At 42.8% G+C, this 20,019-nt stretch overlaps 1 protein-coding gene across 1 annotated transcript in view; it reads left to right on the top strand.

Annotated features, from left to right (window-relative positions):
• ppm1f (protein phosphatase, Mg2+/Mn2+ dependent, 1F) overlaps positions 1-19,248 on the top strand; it is a 64,275-nt gene extending 45,027 nt beyond the window's left edge. The window contains exons 3-7 of the mRNA XM_085961992.1: positions 2,902-3,101; positions 7,094-7,282; positions 13,156-13,299; positions 14,340-14,433; positions 17,013-19,248. Of these exons, the coding sequence (XP_085818118.1) occupies positions 2,902-3,101; positions 7,094-7,282; positions 13,156-13,299; positions 14,340-14,433; positions 17,013-17,434 (1,049 nt within the window). The 3' untranslated portion in view covers positions 17,435-19,248. The remainder of the gene's footprint in view (positions 1-2,901; positions 3,102-7,093; positions 7,283-13,155; positions 13,300-14,339; positions 14,434-17,012) is intronic.
• The last annotated feature ends 771 nt before the right edge of the window (positions 19,249-20,019 follow it).

Here is a 20,019-nt window from a genome sequence, read left to right as displayed (position 1 = left end):
ATATCCTATAATAACTCCACGTTAGGGCAATGGGGATATATGACAATATCCTATAATAACTCCACGTTAGGGCAATGGGGATATATGACAATATCCTATAATAACTCCACGTAAGGGCAATGGGGATATATGACCGTATCCTATAATAACTCCACGTTAGGGCAATGGGGATATATGACAATATCCTATAATAACTCCACGTAAGGGCAATGGGGATATATGACCGTATCCTATAATAACTCCACGTAAGGGCAATGGGGATATATGACAATATCCTATAATAACTCCACGTTAGGGCAATGGGGATATATGACAATATCCTATAATAACTCCACGTTAGGGCAATGGGGATATATGACAATATCCTATAATAACTCCACGTAAGGGCAATGGGGATATATGACCGTATCCTATAATAACTCCACGTTAGGGCAATGGGGATATATGACAATATCCTATAATAACTCCACGTAAGAGCAATGGGGATATATGACCGTATCCTATAATAACTCCACGTAAGGGCAATGGGGATATATGACAATATCCTATAATAACTCCACGTTAGGGCAATGGGGATATATGACCGTATCCTATAATAACTCCACGTAAGGGCAATGGGGATATATGACAATATCCTATAATAACTCCACGTTAGGGCAATGGGGATATATGACCGTATCCTATAATAACTCCACGTAAGGGCAATGGGGATATATGACAATATCCTATAATAACTCCACGTTAGGGCAATGGGGATATATGACAATATCCTATAATAACTCCACGTAAGGGCAATGGGGATATATGACAATACCCTATATATCTGCATTTATCAGCACCACAGACACTAAGATGTTAGCTGAAAGGATTTTCATTAAGCATTTGGAGCAATTATATTGGTTCCTCATTTACTATTGGTAGCTGCTTAATTGCCCACTTTGGGTTGGCGGTTTTGTGAAATTCCTGGTTGCTGGTTTGTGTTCTTACTCGCTCAGTGCTCACTGGTACACTCTGTACCTGTTGTGATCACATGGTGTCAACTGTATTGTAGGGGTGAAATACTCATCTGGCCCCCGTGGTGTCTCAATCAGAAAGGTACTTACGGGATTATTGGCACAATTACATAACCTTAATGAGGTTAGTTAGCTGCCTGATTAAAAGGCTGATTTTAAATGGGACTATTAAAAGTAAAGGACAAACTGACTCACAATCCACTTTCTCCCGCTTGATCATCACTGGGTAAATATCATGCTATAAAATAAGTTCAGAGGATGGAAGGATTCTTCCACCCCCCCCCTTCCCCCAAATGGATCTAATCTGTGGCATAATGACCAACGTGTATTGTAATCTACAGCTGTTGCCTCCAGTGAGGGAATAGTATAGGCATGATCTGCAAACCTCTCCAAATGTAAACTCTCCTCTAAAACATAGGCCAAGCTGTTATGTATGTTTTAAAAAATCTGACCGAGATGATATATCTCCTTAAATAAAAGATGATCGGATCTTCCTAAGCTTCATCCCTCACTGCATGTTTTCCTTGTTCACAAACTAAGGGCTGGAATTTGCGGTTGAAGGCGGACCTCCGGCCTCCGACCTGGGGGAAAAAAATACAAACCTACCTGCTGGCTCAGGGTCTCAGGCCTGCAGGTGACGCCTGCGTTAAAGGCCCACCGATCCCAGGGACGCAGGCGGTTCAGAAGCGTCTCTGGGATCACGTGGGCCAGGTCCTCCTATCAGAAAGGAAGATTCCATTGCTGTCATTTCCGAATGGAATCCCCTAATGACGAGCAATGGAATCCCCAAATAATTAAAGAATTTACACAATTCTAATAAAAATAAATGTTCCTATTTTCACCTTAATTAAAAGTCCCTTTAATGAAGCATTTACAATAAAAATTAAATTCTTTGAAATATAATTTTAAATATTTTAATCCGGGCCAAAATTTACATAAACTAATTTTAAATGTTTCTGGATGATTTTTAATTTAAAATTTAACATTCATATTAACCCTTATGCTGGTGAAAGCCTGCTTTTACCAGGTGTAAGGGTTTTGTGGCTATTTGCTGGGCAATAGTTGGGCAAATAGCCCAGCTCTCCGCCAGCGAAAATGATTTTACTTTGGGTTCGGAGGTTCTGTCAAAGCAAACCTTGACAGATCGCTCTCAAGCTGCAGGTTTTCATGCATGTGCAGCGCATGCAGAAACCTGGAACTTGCAGGGCCTTTTACAAGGCTTACGACGGCCGTACGCTGAGTGTACGCAGTCATTGGTCCCGCAAAATCCAGGCCTACATGTTTATCATCACTGGCGGTTTTGAATCCTGCACCTTTCAAACCGCTTTGCGACTAAGGAATTGCCAAAACACGGAGTTTTAACGCTTGAGCATTACTAAAGCAATTTCTAATAATTGTGCGTTTATGAACCATTCAAAACATCAGACTTGGTTTACAGACCTGAGGATCCTATTCATGCACTCACTTAACTGCATGGCACCATATGGAGAGTGAGCAATAGGAATTTCTACCTCAGTTACAGCAGCACTTGACTTAAATTCACATTCTTGGCACAATTCATTTTGACAAGTTTTTTTGCAGTAGATGGGAAGTTTTGGGGGTTGTAATATTCTGCTGACCTGTGCTTTTTTGCCTCAATTCTTGTTGATTCACTGAGTAAGTTTGTGTAAGAGAGAGGTCAGCAAGATATATAGAAAATGGTTGCTTGCAATCTGTTACTTAAAGCTCTTAACCTCATCCTGCTAACACTTTTCTCATTATCAAATCCCTTTACTAAGAGGGAGTCCCTCCAGTCCTCATTGGTAATTTGTCTTCACTGCATTTTATGTCTCTTCAGTTAATTTGCTTATTTATTAGATTTTATTTAATTTGATGATTGTTCCCTCAGTTTTGGAAGGAGAACCAGTGGCTCGATCAGTCTTTAACAAATTGCTGGGAGTCTGCTATGAGTGGACGAAAGAACCACAGTTGCTGCATCTACCAAAGCAGTACTTAAAAGTTTCCAGTCACGCTATCCGTAACACACGGCGGAAGATGGAGGACAGACATGTCGCACTGCCTGAGTTTAACGCTCTCTTTGGCATTAAGGTAAGTCTGTCCTGTTGAACAAGTCATTTTCTTTCTCCTCTGGGACCTGGTATTAATGTAGCCCATACTGATTAGGTGAAAGTATCTAGACTCTGACAGCTGTAAGGGTCCCAGGTTGAGAGTGTATGGTTTCAGTCCACTTCCTGGTGGGCACGGGTTCACACCATAAAACTGGACCATTCCCGATTATAATTGGCAAATTTAAGTCCGTGGTGCTGCATGTTGATGTGCCAGTACCTTGCACGTAGGATGTAAGCTTGCTTCTGCAATTCCAATATGTGGGAGTTCTCTTTCTACTTTGAGCGCACATGAGGCCCTCTCCAAACGAGAGAGGAAACATTTGAGAGGGAAGTACCCCAGTGGTTGGATCAAGCATAATTATCTCTCAGATCTTCGAGCAGATTGCCTGCCTGCCTGGCCTTCCAGTTGGGGTATATGGGGCCAATGGGCCAAAAAGGAGGGACACTTTGTCATTTTTTAAATCAGATTATTACGGTTTAGAAATGCATTAAGTTTGTTAGTCAAGCCTCTGCTGATTTGATTAGTCTTGGACATTGCTGGTGCTTGGTTTTGAAATGTGTACATATTGCTACAGATGTTTTCCAATAACTGTTCTCTACCTTTAAACAATAGATGTTTATTTTATTTTGTATAATTATGTAGCATAACAAAGTGTAGTTGGGAGACCACTATATTGAGGTCAGATGTCTCTCAAAGTTAACCCTAGTTGCTGGGAGAGAAAGAATTAAGAAAAACTGTTTGAGTATTAATATGTATGTCATAAATTTATTAGCACCAAATGTATGCTCCTGGAAATGAATGCTTACAATTGTCTCACAATTGTCCAGCTTCCAAGGGTACATAGCCTGGTCCAGACAATCCACAGAACTCTGCAAATGTTGGGAGATAGGATAGCATCACCCAGTACTCCACTGCACAGAAAGACCTTGGAGACTAACTTGAAGGAAAGAACACTAGTCCCAGTCTAGTTGCCAAACCAAGCACAGGTCATGGAGATAAAAAGAAAGCTAGCAACTAATCAAAATCTGAAATAACAAAATGTGCTGGAAATGCACAGCCATTTTCCTGGTGTCTGAAAGAGAAAGGCTAACATTTCAGATGAGACCCTTCATCGCAACTCGCAGGGTCAAATTGGAGATACTCCGTTACAGGAATAACTAAAGCGAGGGGAGGCGAAAGCAGTTATGGGATCAAAAGTTCAAATATGCTAACTACTTTTAAGAGTATATCTTTTACAACAGGATAAGTGAATCCCACGCAAGTACTGTTCTGGATAAACCACTAGCAAAGAAAAAAAAAGAAAGACTTGCATTTATATAGTGCTTTTCATGACCTCAAGATGCCCCAAAGCGCTTCAGTCAATAAAGTACTTTTGAAGTGTAGGCACTGTTATAATGTAGGGAAATGCAGCAGCCCCAAGGCCCCACAAACAGCAGTGGAATAAATGACCAAACATCTGGTTTTGGTGATGTTGATTGAGGGATAAGTGTTGGCCAGGACACTGGGATAACTCTCCTGCTCTTCTTTGAAATAGTGCCATGATATTTTTCATCTCCACCTGATGGGGCAGATAGGGCTTCGATTTAACATCTCATCTGAAAGCACCTCCAACAGTTCAGTACTGTATTGGAATGTCAGCCTAGATGATTTGCTCCAGTGTCTGGAGTGTGGCTTAAACCCATGACCTGATTCAGGGACTGGAGTGCTACCTCTCAGCCAAGGCTGCCACACTAGTAAAAATTTCACCCATTTAGCCCCATATCCACACCCAGGCAGTTCATACAATGGTGGCCATGGTGGCAGTATTCAAGTCAAGATAATTAGTTTGACTAAGCTGCCTCTTCCAATTAGTGTGCAGATAGCAGTCTAATGGCTCCTATGGTTTTCTTTGATCAAAAAGAATCCCTGCATATGAACTGTTTCTCTACTGGCAGCGAGACGGACCCTATTATCTGTGAGCGGTAAAGTTATCGGAAGCTAACCTCATGGCAGAACCAAAAGCTTCTGAGATCTTGATGGAGGAGACAGGAATGTTGAGCCATAATCAGAAGACTTGGTTTGCAGTGCTGTCTTTGTCTTCCCTCCCCCCCCCCCCCCCCTTGTTTTTTGCCTGCCATTTTTCTTCCCTTCCCTCATGTCCCCATTTCTCCTGAAGACATTGATTCTATGCTGGGATACAGTTCTACAATGCCAGTCACCCTCTGTCATAGAGTCATAGAGTAATACAGCACGGATAGAGGCCCTTCGGCCCATCGTGTCCGTGCCGGCCATCAAGCCCTGTCTAATCTAATCCCATATTCCAGCATTTGGCCCGTAGCCTTGTATGCTATGGCATTTCAAGTGCTCATCCAAATGCTTCTTAAATGTTGTGAGGGTTTCTGCCTCCACAACCCTTTCAGGCAGTGAGTTCCAGACTCCAACCACCCTCTGGGTGAAAAAGTTCTTTCTCAAATCCCCTCTAAACCTCCCGCCCTTTACCTTGAATCTATGCCCCCTAGTTATTGACCCCTCTACTAAGGGAAAAAGCTCCTCAGCATCCATCCTATCTATGCCCCTCATAATTTTGTACACCTCAAGCATCTTGTCATCTTGAAGCAAGTGTCATTCTTTACAGGGAAGCTAGCCAAGGAGTATTGGCAGGCTGTTTGACATCAAGGGGTATCATAGCTGAGCCCAATTCTGTCCACGCCTGACTTCCACACATTCGCTTCCAGCAGGGGTGGCAGGATAGATAACAGGAGATGGAATCCGGCCAAATCATTTTCTCTCAATCCGGGGTGTGCAAAAAGGCCACTTGTAGCGCTCCTACCACTGCCTCTGTTGAGGTCAACTCACTCAGCACAGATCAAGGATTGCACTTGGGATCTTTCTGATCGATATGATTCAGCTACCTGCCCCCTTTATCACTGCCCCATGGGGGAGCTTGCAGTATTGTCTAACAAGATCATAAATTGTTGCTTTCTTGTCTGTCATGGGTATGTGAAATGTAAATACTGAATGCAAATTAACTTTGTTTGCTTAAAGCTAATGATTTCATCCTGGCAACAATGAGAGTCCACACTTGCGCATACATAAGTGAAAAGAGAATAGGGGGATTTGGGGGCAGAGTGAGAAGAGGTAATTAGAATGGGATGAGGCTTTGGAGTATAAACACGGACACAGACCAGTTGGGTTGATTGGCCAGTTTCTGTGCTGTAGCTTCTATGTAATTTGCTTATTGCTGCTGTACCAAAACTCCACTTCCCTTTGACGTTTTCTGTAATTCTTGTTTAGGTTAGATCGGGGCCTAGAGGAACCCACCTACTCCCACCTTACTAAAGTTTTCAGATCAATTGAGCCAAAATTGCACCAAGTGAAAAATCAGACATTTCAATCTGGACTTTGACCTATTTCAACTAGGAGTTGCAGCTCCATTTAATTGTCTTGTTTCCAATTCTCCATTTTTTCTTAGAGATCGTTTGGACTTGAAATATGTTGAAGTAAGACAAAACCATGAGTAACCTTTAGTGCTACAGTAAATGGTGCTATATTTAATTTCCACCACTAGAGGTCACTGCAGTGTATGCCGAGTACCTGCAGCTATGGCTTTGAAAACAATTGCTGTATTGAGGAATACAACACTCAGCAGAGTCGCACACTGTGGCTCAGGACCTACCTGTTTGCTTACTGTCACATCTTGGATCAGTCAATCTGCCAAACTATTTAAGCCCCTGTAAGTTGGTTGCACTTTTGGGGGTTGAAAATGCAACAAGTAATCGTCAATGCAGTATTCTAGTCCTGGGCAAGAAATAAATTGATTTAGCACAGTCCTGTACATCCTGTTGATTAAAGCATTTGTGCTATAGGCCTCGAGGCTTGCTTTTCTAAGCTAAAGGAGCATGTTGGTAAAGCCATGAAATACAAATCTTCCTCTCAATCCCTTTGTATTAGACTGCAGTGAATGACAAATGTTGCTCTGTTTTCCACCCTAGGATGAGAAAGAGAGGGCATATTTTGCCGTGTTTGATGGCCATGGTGGAGTGGATGCTGCTGTCTATGCTGCGACGCACCTTCATGTAAATCTTGCACATCAGGAAGTGCTTTTGACTCAGCCAGATGAAGCATTAAGGAAGGCCTTCAAACGGACAGATGAGATGTTTCTTCAGAGAGCCAAGAGAAAGGTGAGTGCATTGAGGCTGGTGCAGTGACAACTGGCTTAGCACCAACACCCATCCTATCAGAGGGGACTCCTTTCCATATGTAGATTGTGCTCATTACAACACCAGCCCAATAATGGGTAATATTGAGCCTGTCCATTCAGATTGAAGCTGCGGGGCCAACGGACTGTCGGACACAATGGACTCGAATTTCCAAGCCCTTTGGAGGCAGGAGTGGGGGGAAAATTGCAGAATCGGGGCACGAACCCTTCCCGCCTCCATGCCCGTTTCCCAGGAGGCGGGTACCCGACCTGTGCTGGGAGCCGCCTCCCCGAGGCGGGAAGGGGATTAGTGCCAATTAACTGCCTGTTAACAGGCAGTTTTTGGCCTAATCCCTATTTTTAACCCTGAAATGTGGGCTGCCCGACAGCTCCAAACCACGCCAAGTTAGCGAGGCGGACCGTCGGGCTGAAGGGTTCGAGATGTCCGGTGTTCAGGTGAGTGATGGGTGCATGAGTGCAGAGGTAAGTGTGTTTGGTGTGTGTAAAGTGTTTAAAGAAGTTTTACTTACCTTTACTTACTATTGCAGGCTTCCTTCCTTCAGGTCTCGGGAGTCCCTCATCTCACCGGCACAGAAAGCAGAATGGCCGCGAGCTGTCAAAAGCTGCAGCATTCTGCTTTCTGTTCTGGAGAGATTTCTAACTGAGTCTGTGGAGAAGGACTCAAGTTAGAAGTCAGATTGTCAGTGTAGCTTCACAGAGCTGTCAAACGCTGATATTTCCTCTGTCAAAAGCTCTTGACAGATGAAATGTCAATCCCTGACGTCACCTGTAACCGGGTGTCCCTTAATTGGCCTGCTGAGCCCGCTGGGCGGGTTCAACAAGGTCAATCAAGGGAAAATCGCGTGGGTTGGCCACAAATCGATGGAGGCGGGACTACAACCCAAAAAGTGGGCGTACCGCCTCCATCACGTCTCCATTGACAAAATCTAGCCCAATGGCTCTGCTCTACTACTGCTTTTTTGTCAATGTGAAGCACTTTCAGATGGTACTATAATGCTGGATTTAGATTGGTGGTCTGACTGAAGACAGCACTAAAGTAAAGGGTATAAGTTCACCTCCTGGAGCTAGGCACTCACTGCTTGGGTTTCACATCAGGTGCAAAGCTTAGTTTAAAAAAATTCTCAACTGGTCCATTGGACTCCAAGGGAACTTTTAAACTTTCTTTTTAATGTTGGCAGACAGCAGATGCTATTGTCTCTTCTCTTCTCTCCTCCCCAAACATTGAAATTCAATCAGCATTCGGAAGAACGAGCAGAGCTCTGTTGTCATTGGACAAGTGCAATCATTTGTTGAACAACACAACAATGGAATTACACCACTGACTGTGTAGCACTTCAACTTTTTATCACTTTTTGAATGAAAAGATTAAAAACCTGCAAGCTGTTAAAGTGGTCACTGAATCCACTAAAGTGCCTTTTGTCTATATATTTTTTATTCATTATTGCACATGTACTCAAACAGGCCAAGCTGTTATAAAGGGGAGAATCGATTTTTAACATCCTTGTCTTCATCTTCAAATCCCTTCATGTCCTGGACCTTCTCTACCTCTGTGATCCTCCAGCTCTATGTCCCTGCGAGAAACCTCCAGTTCTCTAACACTGACCTACTTCTCATTCTCCTCACTACCATCTGTGGCAGCTTCTTTAGCCACCTTGCCCCTGCCCTCTGGAACTCTCCTTAATACCTTCCTGCCTTTACAAACCTCCTTAAGACCTTCCTTTTTGACCATGATTTTGCTTCGTCTGATTTCCCCTTACTCTTCTTCCCCTTTGCCTCCACCTCGGCTCCATGTCCTCTCACTATACACTGCTCTGGAATGTGCTGTGAGTCATCGAATGGTTACAGCACAGAAGGAGGCCATTCGGCCCATCGAGCCACTAGTCCCACTCCCCCGCCCTTTCTCCATAGCCCTGTAAAATGTTTTCCTTCCGGTGCTTATCCAATTCCCTTTTGAAAGCCACGATTGAATCTGCCTCCACCACCCATTCAGGCAGTGCTTTCCAGATCATAACCACTCGCTGCGTAAAAACAGGTTATTCCTCATGTCGCCTTTAGTTCTTCTGCCAATCACCTTAAATCTGTCTCCTCTGGTTCTTGACCCTTCCGCCAATGGGAACAGTTTCTCTCTATCTACTCTGTCTAGACTCCTCATGATTTTGAACACCGCTATCAAATCTCCTCTTGACCTTCTCTGCTCTAAGGAGAACAACCCCAGCTTCTCCAGTCTATCCACATAACTGAAGTCCCTCATCCCTGGAACCAATTTTCTGCACCCTCTCTGAGGCCTTCACCTCCTTCCTAAAGTGCGGTGATGAGCACTACAGAAATATAAGTTAGCATGTGAGAGACTTACAAAAATAAGGCACATTTTCAATATCACCCTGTAGAGAGGTAAATGAAAAGTAACAGTTTTAGTATTAGATTTTTTATTTATTTATTGGAAGTAACATAAGAATATATAAAGAGCACCAGATGCTCAGAATGCTGGTGAAAGTAGTTGGATGGCAATGTGTTGTAATAGTTTACCTTTTTATGGTGTAGTTTGATGTTCAATTAACTAGGGAGGTCGATGGGGCTTTAAACTAAATAAGTGGGGGAGGGTCCTGGTGGAGAGAAATCTAGAATGCTAAAGAGAAAAGACAAGGAAGCAGTGCAGGAAAGTGATTGGGGTAAGGATAACCCGATCGTGTCAGGAAGGGACGGAGCGTACAAACAAAGGAGCGCACTAACAAGTAGGGTCCGGGTAAGAGAAAATGGTAAGACAAATAGGGCCATAGTACAAAAAAATGTTAAGATGTCTAAAAATTAAAAAAAGACAAATCTAATGGCACTGTATCTGAATGCATGAAGCATTCGTAATAAAGTAGATGAATTAACAGCACAAATAGACGTAAATGGATACGATATAATTGCGATTACAGAGACATGGCTGCAGGGCGACCAAGGCTGGGAGCTGAATATTCGATGTTTAGGAAGGACAGGTGAAAAGGAAAAGGAGGTGGGGCGGCCTTGTTAGTAAAGGCTGAAATCAGAGTAATAGTGAGAAAGGATATTGGCTCAGAAAATCAAAATGTAGAATCAGCCTGGGTGGGGCTAAGAAGCACCAAGGGGCAGAAAACATTGCTGGAAGTTGTCTATAGGCCACCAAACAGTAGTGGTATGTAACAAGGGTACTACAGTAATCATGGGTGACTTTAATCTACATTTTGACTGGCCAAACCAAATTAGCAATAATACTGTGGAGGATGAATTCCTGGAGTATGTACGAGATGGGTTTTTAGACCAGTATGTTGAGGAGCTAACTAGGGAACAGGCTATCCTAGATTGGGTATTGTGCAACGAGAAGGGGTTAATTAATAATCTTGTTGTGCGGGGTCCTTCAGGGAAGAGTGACTATAACATGATAGAATTCTTCATTAAAATGGAAAGTGAAGAAGTCCAATCTGAAACCAGGGTCCTAAATCTAAACAAAGGAAACTAGGGTGATATGAGGAGTGAGTTGGCTATGATAGATTGGGGAGCTTCATTAAAAGGCATGATGGTGGATAGGCAATGGTTAACATTTAAGGAACGAATGCATGAATTGCAACTGTTATACATTCCTTTCTGGCGCAAAAACACAAAAGGAAAAGCGGCCCAACCATGGCTAACGAAAGAAATTAAGGACAGTATTAGATCCAAAGAGGAGTCATATAAAGTTGCCAGAAAAAGTAGCAAGCCTGAGGATTGGGAGGAGTTTAGAGTTCAGCAAAAAAGGACCAAGAGATTGATTAAGAGGGGAAAAATAGAGTATGAGAGTAAACTTGCAAGGAACATAAAAGCGGACTGTAAAAGCTTCTACAAGTATGTAAAAAGAAAAAGATTAGTGAAGACAAATGTAGGTCCCTTACAGTCAGAAATGGGATAATTTATAATGGGGAACAAGGAAATGGCAGTGCAATTAAACAAATACTTTGGTTCTGTCTTCACGGAAGAGGACACAAATAACTTCCCAGAAATGCTAGGGAACCAAGAGTCTAGTGAGAAGGAGGAATTAAAGGAAATTAGTGTTAGTAAAAAAAAAAAAAGTGCTGGAGAAATTAATGGGACTGAAAGCTGATAAATCCCCAGGGCCTGATAATCTACATCCCAGTGTACTAAAAGAGGTAGCCATGGAAATAGCGGATGCATTGGTTGTCATCTTCCAAAATTCTATAGATTATAGAACAGTTCCTGCAGATTGGAGGGTGGCAAATGTAACCCCACTATTTAAAAAAGGAGAGAGAAAACAGGGAACTAGCCTAACATCAGTAGTAGGGAAAATGCTAGAGTCTATTATAAAGGATGTGATAACAGGACACTTAGAAAATATCAACAGGATTAGACAAAGTCAACATGGATTTATGAAAGGGAAATCGTGTTTGACAAACTTACTGGAGGTTTTTGAGGATGTAACTGGTAGAATAGATAAGGGAGAACCAGTGGATGTGGTGTATTTGGATTTTCAGAAGGCCTTTGATAAAGTCCCACATAAGAGGTTAGTGTGCAAAATTAAAGCACATGCAATTGGTGGTAATATACTGGCATGGATTGAAAATTGGTTAACAGACAGGAAACAGAGAGTAGGAATAAATGGGTCTTTTTTGGGGTGGCAGGTGGTGACCAGTGGGGTATCACAGGGATCAGTGCTTGGGCCCCAGCTATTCACAATATATATCAATGATTTGGATGAGGGAACCAAATGTAATATTTCCAAGTTTGCTGATGACACAAAACTAGGTGGGATTGTGAGTTGTGAGGAGGATGCAAAGAGGCTTCAAGGCGATTTAGACAAGTTGAGTGAGTGGGCAAATACATGGCAGATGCAGTATAATGTGGATAAATGTGAAGTTATCCACTTCGGTAGGAAAAACAGAAAGGTAGTGTATTATTTAAATGGTGATAGATTGGGAAATGCTGATGTACAAAGGGACCTGGGTGTCCTTGTACACCAGTCACTGAAAGCAAACATGCAGGTGCAACAAGCAGTTAGGAAGGCAAATGGTATGTTGGCCTTCATTGCAAGAGGATCTGAGTACAGGAGCAAGGATGTCTTACTACAGTTGTACAGGGCCTTGGTGAGACCACACCTAGAGTACTGTGTGCAGTTTTGGTCTCCTTACCTAAGAAAGGATATACTTGCCATAGAGGGAGGGAGTGCAGCGAAGGTTCACCAGACTGATTCCTGGGATGATAGTACTGTCGTATGAGGAGAGATTGGGTCAACTGGGCCTGTATTCACTAGAGTTTAGAAGAATGAGAGGGGATCTCATTGAAACGTATAAAATTCTGACCGGGCTAGACCGACTGGATGCAGAGAGGATGTTTCCCCTGGCTGGGGGGTCTAATACGAGGGGTCACAGTCTCAGGATACGGGGTAGGACTGAGATGAGGAGAAATTTCTTCACTGAGGGTGGTGAACCTGTGGAATTCTCTACCACAGAAGGCTGCGGAAGCCAAGCTACTGAATATATTTAAGAAGGAGATAGATAGATTTCTAGACACAAAAGGCATCAAGGGGTATGGGGAGAGAGCGGGAATATGGTATTAAGATAGAGGATCAGCCATGATCATATTGAATGGCGGAGCAGGCTCGAAGGGCCAAATGGCCTACTCCGGCTCCTATTTTTCTATGTTTTCTATGTTTCTCTCAATGCTAGGTTGGATAAGAAGGGGTAAAAAAAGAGACTGGATTCTGTTGGAAGTAGGGGGCACGGCTCAATAAGAACTGGGTTAGATGGAGGAGGGGGCTGGGGCTTGAACATGTGACTTGGCATGGAATCGATGCTTCTAACTGAGTTATCATCTGTGTTGCAGAAGCTACGGAGTGGTACCACTGGAGTGGCAGCCTTGATTGCCGGTGATGCACTGCATGTGGCCTGGCTTGGGGACTCGCAGGTAATGATGGTGCGACAGGGCCTGGTTGTCACCCTTATGGACCCACACAAGCCTGAGAAAGAGGTGAGTGAGCCATCAATTGTAGGTATTTTATAAAGACAAGGGAGGTAGTGCAGCTAAATCATGATTCTGGCTTGAACATCGTATGCAGATGAAACGACGGTTGACCTGGATTTTAAATGCACATAGAGTTTATCGCTAAGTGAAAATTGGGCAATAATGTATTTAACTCACCTGTTTATTACTCGTATGCATGAGCAGTATAAAAACCCATTAACAGCATGATGTACTTAGTATACACAATGTGGACTTCACACGTGACAGGCTCATTGGAGATTTTCAGTTGCAGGATAGGTTGGTTTGCAAACTCTCAGCCTGTGTACTCCCGGTAACAGATAAGGTGCTGTTGGATTAAGTGCCATGCTAGTGCCACCAGCTTTTGATGCAAAAATCTCGTACAGCTAGCGGCAACGCCAGAGTCACTTACTGAATTCACTAAGACCAGTGGCTAGGGGATCTGCTTTTTTTATTGGGTCTTTCCAGCAACTGATCATGGCAAATCCAGCAAGTTACTTTGTTGTTGCTGTATGTCAGGATCTTGTGGCATCAGCACTACAGCAATGTCAAAACAACTGTAGCCTTGAATCAGTCTGAGCCGTGCTGTTTCACAAGAAGGCCTGGTGTGGAGATGAAGAAGCCCCTTTGTCTCCGGTTTCAGGTTGGCTTTGTACAATTTCTGAAGAATTTTTGTATTGCTGGTTTTTATTCTTCCTCTACGTAAAACAATAAATGTTACGCTCACTGCTCCCCTACCCCACAGCGTTAAATCTGCTGCCTCGCTGCAGGCCTATCTGAGAATCTGCAGGAATTTGTGTTCAGAGAAATGGTTGGGCTGTTTTGGCAAGCTGTATCTTGTCTTGCATTTTCTTTTCATCTGATTCTAGTGAGTGTATAGCCTGTTGATGATGCAAGCAGTAGTTTAATAAAAGCAGATGTATTGGAGCTTGATTACTCTGTCCTGTAAATGTTTCTAACTGCACTTTGTTTAACCTTTGCTTTGAGACACATTGTTGGTTATCCCTGTCCAAATGATTCTATTTTAGGATGAGAAGCAGAGGATTGAAGAGCTTGGTGGATGTGTGGTATTCCTGGGATGTTGGCGTGTAAATGGAACCCTTGCAGTCTCGAGAGCGATTGGTGAGTATGTGTCTGATCTCTCAGTAGGAAACGTGCTGAATCTAGCAGCTGGCCGTCTTGGAGTATCAAACAGTGAATGAGATGCACCAGTTTTAGTGAACCCAGTACTGATTAAAATCCAGCCTCATGTTTCGACCTTAAACTGTTAGATTTCAAAACTTTTACAAACTGCAAAAAGAAAACAAATCCCAACATCCAATAATCAAAAGTTTCTATTAATCATCTTTTAAATGATGTGCTCTTTCCTCAATGAGCTTAAACTTTGTGGGCCTGAATTTGTGATCGGAGGCTTCCTGCGGGCGGATGCCCCCGATCATCAAATTTTCTACCCAATTACCTGGTGGTCCGGGGAGGTACGGAGGCTTGTGATCCTGGGCCTTTCCTGGTAGAAATGCGTAGAGGCCCAGGTATCCCAGGGGCGCGTGCAGTTCGCAAGCGCCCCTGGGACCACGTGGGTCAGCCCAACCAATGAAAGAAGGGAATCCCCATTCAAACTTATGTGAGTTCCGTATATACAGAACTGTCATAAGTATGAATGGGGATGACTTAAAAAATACACAAACACATGAAATAATTTTTTTTTAAATATTACATATAAAATTAATTAAAATGGCATTTAAATATTTTTTTAATGTAATTTTTTGGGGGGGAAATTGTTTTAATGGGGCTAAAAATGCCTTATTGGACAGGGTTTTTAATGTACGTGAGTGATAAAAAATTTATTTTTCTATTTTTTAAAAACTCTTATGCGTAAGAATTCCACGGTCCTTCAACGGGCGGAAGCTGGGCAAATAGCGCAACTCTCCACCCGCAGAGGCCCCTTTCCTGGGGATGCGGAGGATCTGTCAAGAAGATTGACAGATCACAAGTGCCGGGTTTTAGCACATGCGCTTTGCATGCCTAAACCTGGCACTTGCGCAGCCCCTATGGGCGTGTGCGCACCTCGTACACACCCGTAGGGGTTGCAAAATACAGCCCTGTGTCTTCACTCATGCTGGAATGAATTCTCATTGGGAGTGCAGTAAGCACCAACATTTCTGGGCCTAAATGTTAATTGCCAGAAAATTGCTAAAGTGAAGTTAAAAAAGATTCATTGCATCAAATTATTACCTATTACAGGAAACTTTGGTTTATCCGGAGGTTAACTGTCCGGAATGCTCGAGCCACCGGCAAAAATCAGGAGCCGTTTCGTTAGGTTTTTTTTCTTTTTCGTTGCTTTTTTTTCACCAGTCAGGCTCTGCAAGGTCTTGCTGAAGCTGTTGCTAAGCTACAGAGACGCTTGCAAGGTACGGCCGACTGTTTAGAAGCACAGGGTTTGTTGCCAGATACGGAGCTCAAAATCTCCGTATGTTTCAACATTAGCGCTGGTTTGTCCGGCAGTTTTGATGGGACGGCAACAGCTCGGTCCCGTCGGTGCCGGATAGCACAAAGTTTCCTGTACTCCAACTCTAAAACACATTTATAAGGTGGACTGGGTAGCACACTGTCCTTTCATGCCTGTATTCAGATTTTGAATCCCGCTCACACTGCTCGGAGGAAGGTCTCTTCTCATTTCCAACTATAAGGGGGTCTTGGTGGGCGCGGATATGTAGTCGGAAGCTCATCTCAGGGTCAACTACAACACCAAGGTTGCGAACAGTCTGGTTCAGCCACAGACAGTTGCCAGGGAGAGGAATGGAGTTGGTGGCGTGGACTGAAGACAATGGCTTCGGTCTTCCCAATATTTAGTTGGGAGGAAATTTCTGCTCATCCAGTACTGGATATCGGACAAGCAGACTGACAAATCAGAGGCAGTGGAGGGTGTCAAGAGGTGGTGGTGAGGTAGTGAGGCACCTATAGCATAAAGCCCTTCTAGTTTGAAGTATCTGAGCAAAGACACAAGTGGTGCAGGAAACGGAAAAACTTACACCGGTACATTAGGAAGTGCTGTTGAGGTTGGGATTAAGATGCATTGTTGTAGATAGCTTTCCTCTCCATGCTATAACTGATCTAGAATGCTTAATGCTGACACTGGTGAATAAAGTGGCTTGTTTCCCAGCACTGACATTAGTTTGAAACCATTGGAAAGAATTAAATAGTGTAACATTTGATATCAATTACTATCCAGTTACCAGTGCTGTTTTTGTGCAATGTGTCTGTTCACTTCATATATGTCCTCTTGCCCTTCCCATCAAGGAGACGTGTGTCGAGTGTAACACACGTGGGAGGGTCAAGCTCCCTCTTGTGGCCCAAAAATATGTCTTTATGGTAACTTCAGAAGTGTACATATATAGATGTCATCTCTTGTTTCAGTTTCCCATTCTACATGAGTTCATAAACTCTATTTTTTGTATAAGTTGGTTCTGAGTACTGTAACATGTATTTTTGTGTTGAGTCGGTCTTCTGGCTAACAGAGAATGTCTGAGTTCTCTTCATTAGGGGGCTTTGGCAACTATCAAGAAGAAATTTTCATCTTTGTGCGTTGAATAAATCCACGTTACCAAAAGCAAAGTGGCGTATGTAGACATTTGCACTGTACCAAGTCTAATATGTTGATTTTTCTTGCCTGTTATTAAGATGATTTTTGTTAATTTTTCTAGGGGACATTGACCAAAAACCTTACATTTCGGGGGATGCAGATAGTGCTTTGTTCAAACTGGATGGCACAGAGGACTACATTGTTCTAGCCTGTGATGGCTTCTTTGATGGAATTGAACCCTCCAAGGTTGTGGGCCTTGTGCAAGAACACCTGCGGGAGAACGCAGGCGATGGCAGCACAGTTGCAGAGACACTTGTAGCAGCTGCAAAAGAAGGTGGTTCCAGTGACAACATCACTGTGGTGCTGGTATTTCTACGGGATCCACAGGCCATTCTGAAAGACAGCAACTTGCATGTGGGCAGTAAGAGCACTGACCAGATCAGTGGGTGCCCTCAAGCCAGAGGTGACTCTGAAACATCACCATCACAGTTGACCACCTCAACTATGGATAAAGACAACCAGGCAAAGGGGCAGACAGGCTGACTCCTGCCTACTGGAGATCAGATAAGAGTGTTACATTCAGGAAGTATGCTTTAATCAGTGGTGCCAAAGAACTGGGGAAGGGAAGGGTTTGGTGTTGAAATGCCAGCACACTGTAAAGTGATGGCACTGCTTTGGCAAGCTTATGCCTGCATCTGCCAAACCAATCTATTTAAATCCAAAGTCTCCTGTGTAAGCTTTAATGAAAAGAGTGTCAACAATCAGTAACCGAGGGTGCAAGAAACTTCAATTGGAAATAGTAAAGGTAGCTGAGGGCATGTCAAAGTCTGTTAATGACACTGCACCTTTCCTTAAATCCCAAGTTTAAAGGGCTAACTCCCAGAATCAAGTAGCATCAAATGATTTGTACCACATTGCCTTGCTACAACTCTCTACCTTGGAATGGAGAATTAATAACTTGAATATATTCCCTAACCTTGGGGCCTAGCTCTGTAGGGTGGATAATAGGATATTACAAGGCCTCAGATATGTTCTGTGCCTAGAGGTTGAATTGTTGCTTTTAGCTTCCTCCAACTTTGAAATTGTGGCATTCACACTGCAGCTGATTGACTAGCTGTTCTGATGCAAGCTTTCCTCAGCAACTAACCTGATGGAGTTTTGGGAGCAGGCAGTTTCATGGACTCCATCTGTCTGAAAACTGAGACGGGGATATTCAGAGCTGACACCAGTGAGTGCAAGTAATTCTGTGCCAGCCTAGTTAGGTGACCAGTGGGGTGGTATTGCAGGATTATTTTTACAGTAAATTAAATACTCTGTTATTTACACCATTATAGTATTATAAAGTACTCCATTTGCATTTTCTTCTACCTGGCCCAAATGATATCTCAATGATTGGTGGAAAGGTCTGTAATGGGGCTGAATGGTTATTGGGTTAACCCATTGATGAACTGATCCCACTGCCTCATGTTGACTAGGTTCCCTTTGGTAAAATTGCAAACTTGCATAATGTTTGTAAATTTTTTTCCAAATTATTTTTCTCAAGTATGTGAAGTTTTTAAGCACCCTTGTGTACTGACTTGCCTCCAGCAAAAAATGCAGGCTGACTATTTAGTGCCTTATTCCGCTCTGCAGTGCAGACTATGTAATAATTTGTAATGCTCTATGAATACAATGCAGGCTAACCGTTTAGTGCCTTATACCTCTCTAAGCAGCTATAGTAATGTTACATACTGCACAGTGTAACATGGCTTCATTTCCTTCTCTTGTCAGGAGAGGAAAAATAAGTATGTCCAATAACCACAAAACCTTGTTTAGGTCTTCGATTTGGTGCTGAGTTTAGAGATTTCATTGTATTGCTTGTCAAAGAGTTTGGACAGATGAATGTATCGTGGTTTTGAGTACAGTTGGCAACTGGAATTATTTTGATTGGTTGTAAAAATATTAGGATTTTTTCAGTAGTTTAGTAACTATTGAATTAAGTAATAGTAAATGATACAATCTCTGACATTGTGCATCCCAGGACATGTGTAGAATTCTACCGCCATCTGTCCTGAATTTTTATAACCTAATGAGTAATTTAGTCCTCAGAAGGACCACTGCCCTCAAATGTGTTGACTTTATGAAATCATGAAAGTTAATGTGCAAAACTGAAAGTTTCTTTTTGAAACTGGAAAAATCAAAATAGTGGAAGCTATTTTTAGCCGAGGCTTCTATTAATTATGCCCCACCCCACACCCTTAATTTCTCTCCTGAAGAAAATTTGCAGGGACCTGGTTCAATGGATGCCAGTAACCTCCAATACCGCCCCCAAGTAGCCATATTCTGTGTGTTGGTAGACTACTTGACTGCAGGGCAATTGCAGCTGAGCCCAATTCTATTCTCGCATGCCATATACTTTCCAGCAAGGGTCCCGAGGTGGTGATCAGGAGGAATCCTAGATGATTATTTCTTATTCCTCCACCCCAATCCTCAAGTGTAGCACCCAACTTTCCTGGCTAAGATAAACTGACTCAGCATAGCCCAGGAATGATACCTTTGGGACTTTCCAGTTGTATGACGGTACGACACCGGGCTTTTGCTGATCAAGCCATTGGGGAAACTTTTTTTTTTGTCATTTCACTTGGTTAATTTCTGTTATCTTGATCTTTTTTAGCGGAACTTTAGCAAGACAAGTTACCTTCAATCTGTGGCAATGGCTTGAGATGTTTTTGCAGAACTCCAGTTATGATGTTGCCTGAGAAAATATGACCTCGGGTGGGGAAGGGGAATCCATTATCCTTATGTCATGAAACTTGACAACATAGGTTTGTGTTCCTATGTTCTGATGTCCAATTATAGAAGGTATTGACTGCAAATCCTCCAGTTCCAGCAGCTCATCTTGCCTGAACTTGTTGCTAAGAGATATTTGGATGTCTAGAAGTGTAGATGTAGCTCTTTGTTACATATTCCAACATGGTATATTTTTTATTGGGCTCAGCAATTGATATCTATCACAGGTTCTTCTTAACCTTTTTTCCTTTTAATTGTATAAATTTTTAAATTATTTTCCACTTTCACAACCTTGGAAGGAAACTGCTGGAGCACATTAAAGCACATTAACATAAGAAAAACTCAAGAATGACAAACGG

The sequence above is a fragment of the Somniosus microcephalus genome, chromosome 19, assembly GCF_052327205.1.
Source record: "Somniosus microcephalus isolate GS21.2 chromosome 19, FLI_Smic_1.0, whole genome shotgun sequence".
NCBI classification, from domain to species: Eukaryota; Metazoa; Chordata; class Chondrichthyes; order Squaliformes; family Somniosidae; genus Somniosus; species Somniosus microcephalus.
The sequence above is the reverse complement of the archived record's forward strand: the minus strand, read 5'-3'. Positions and strand labels throughout refer to the sequence as shown.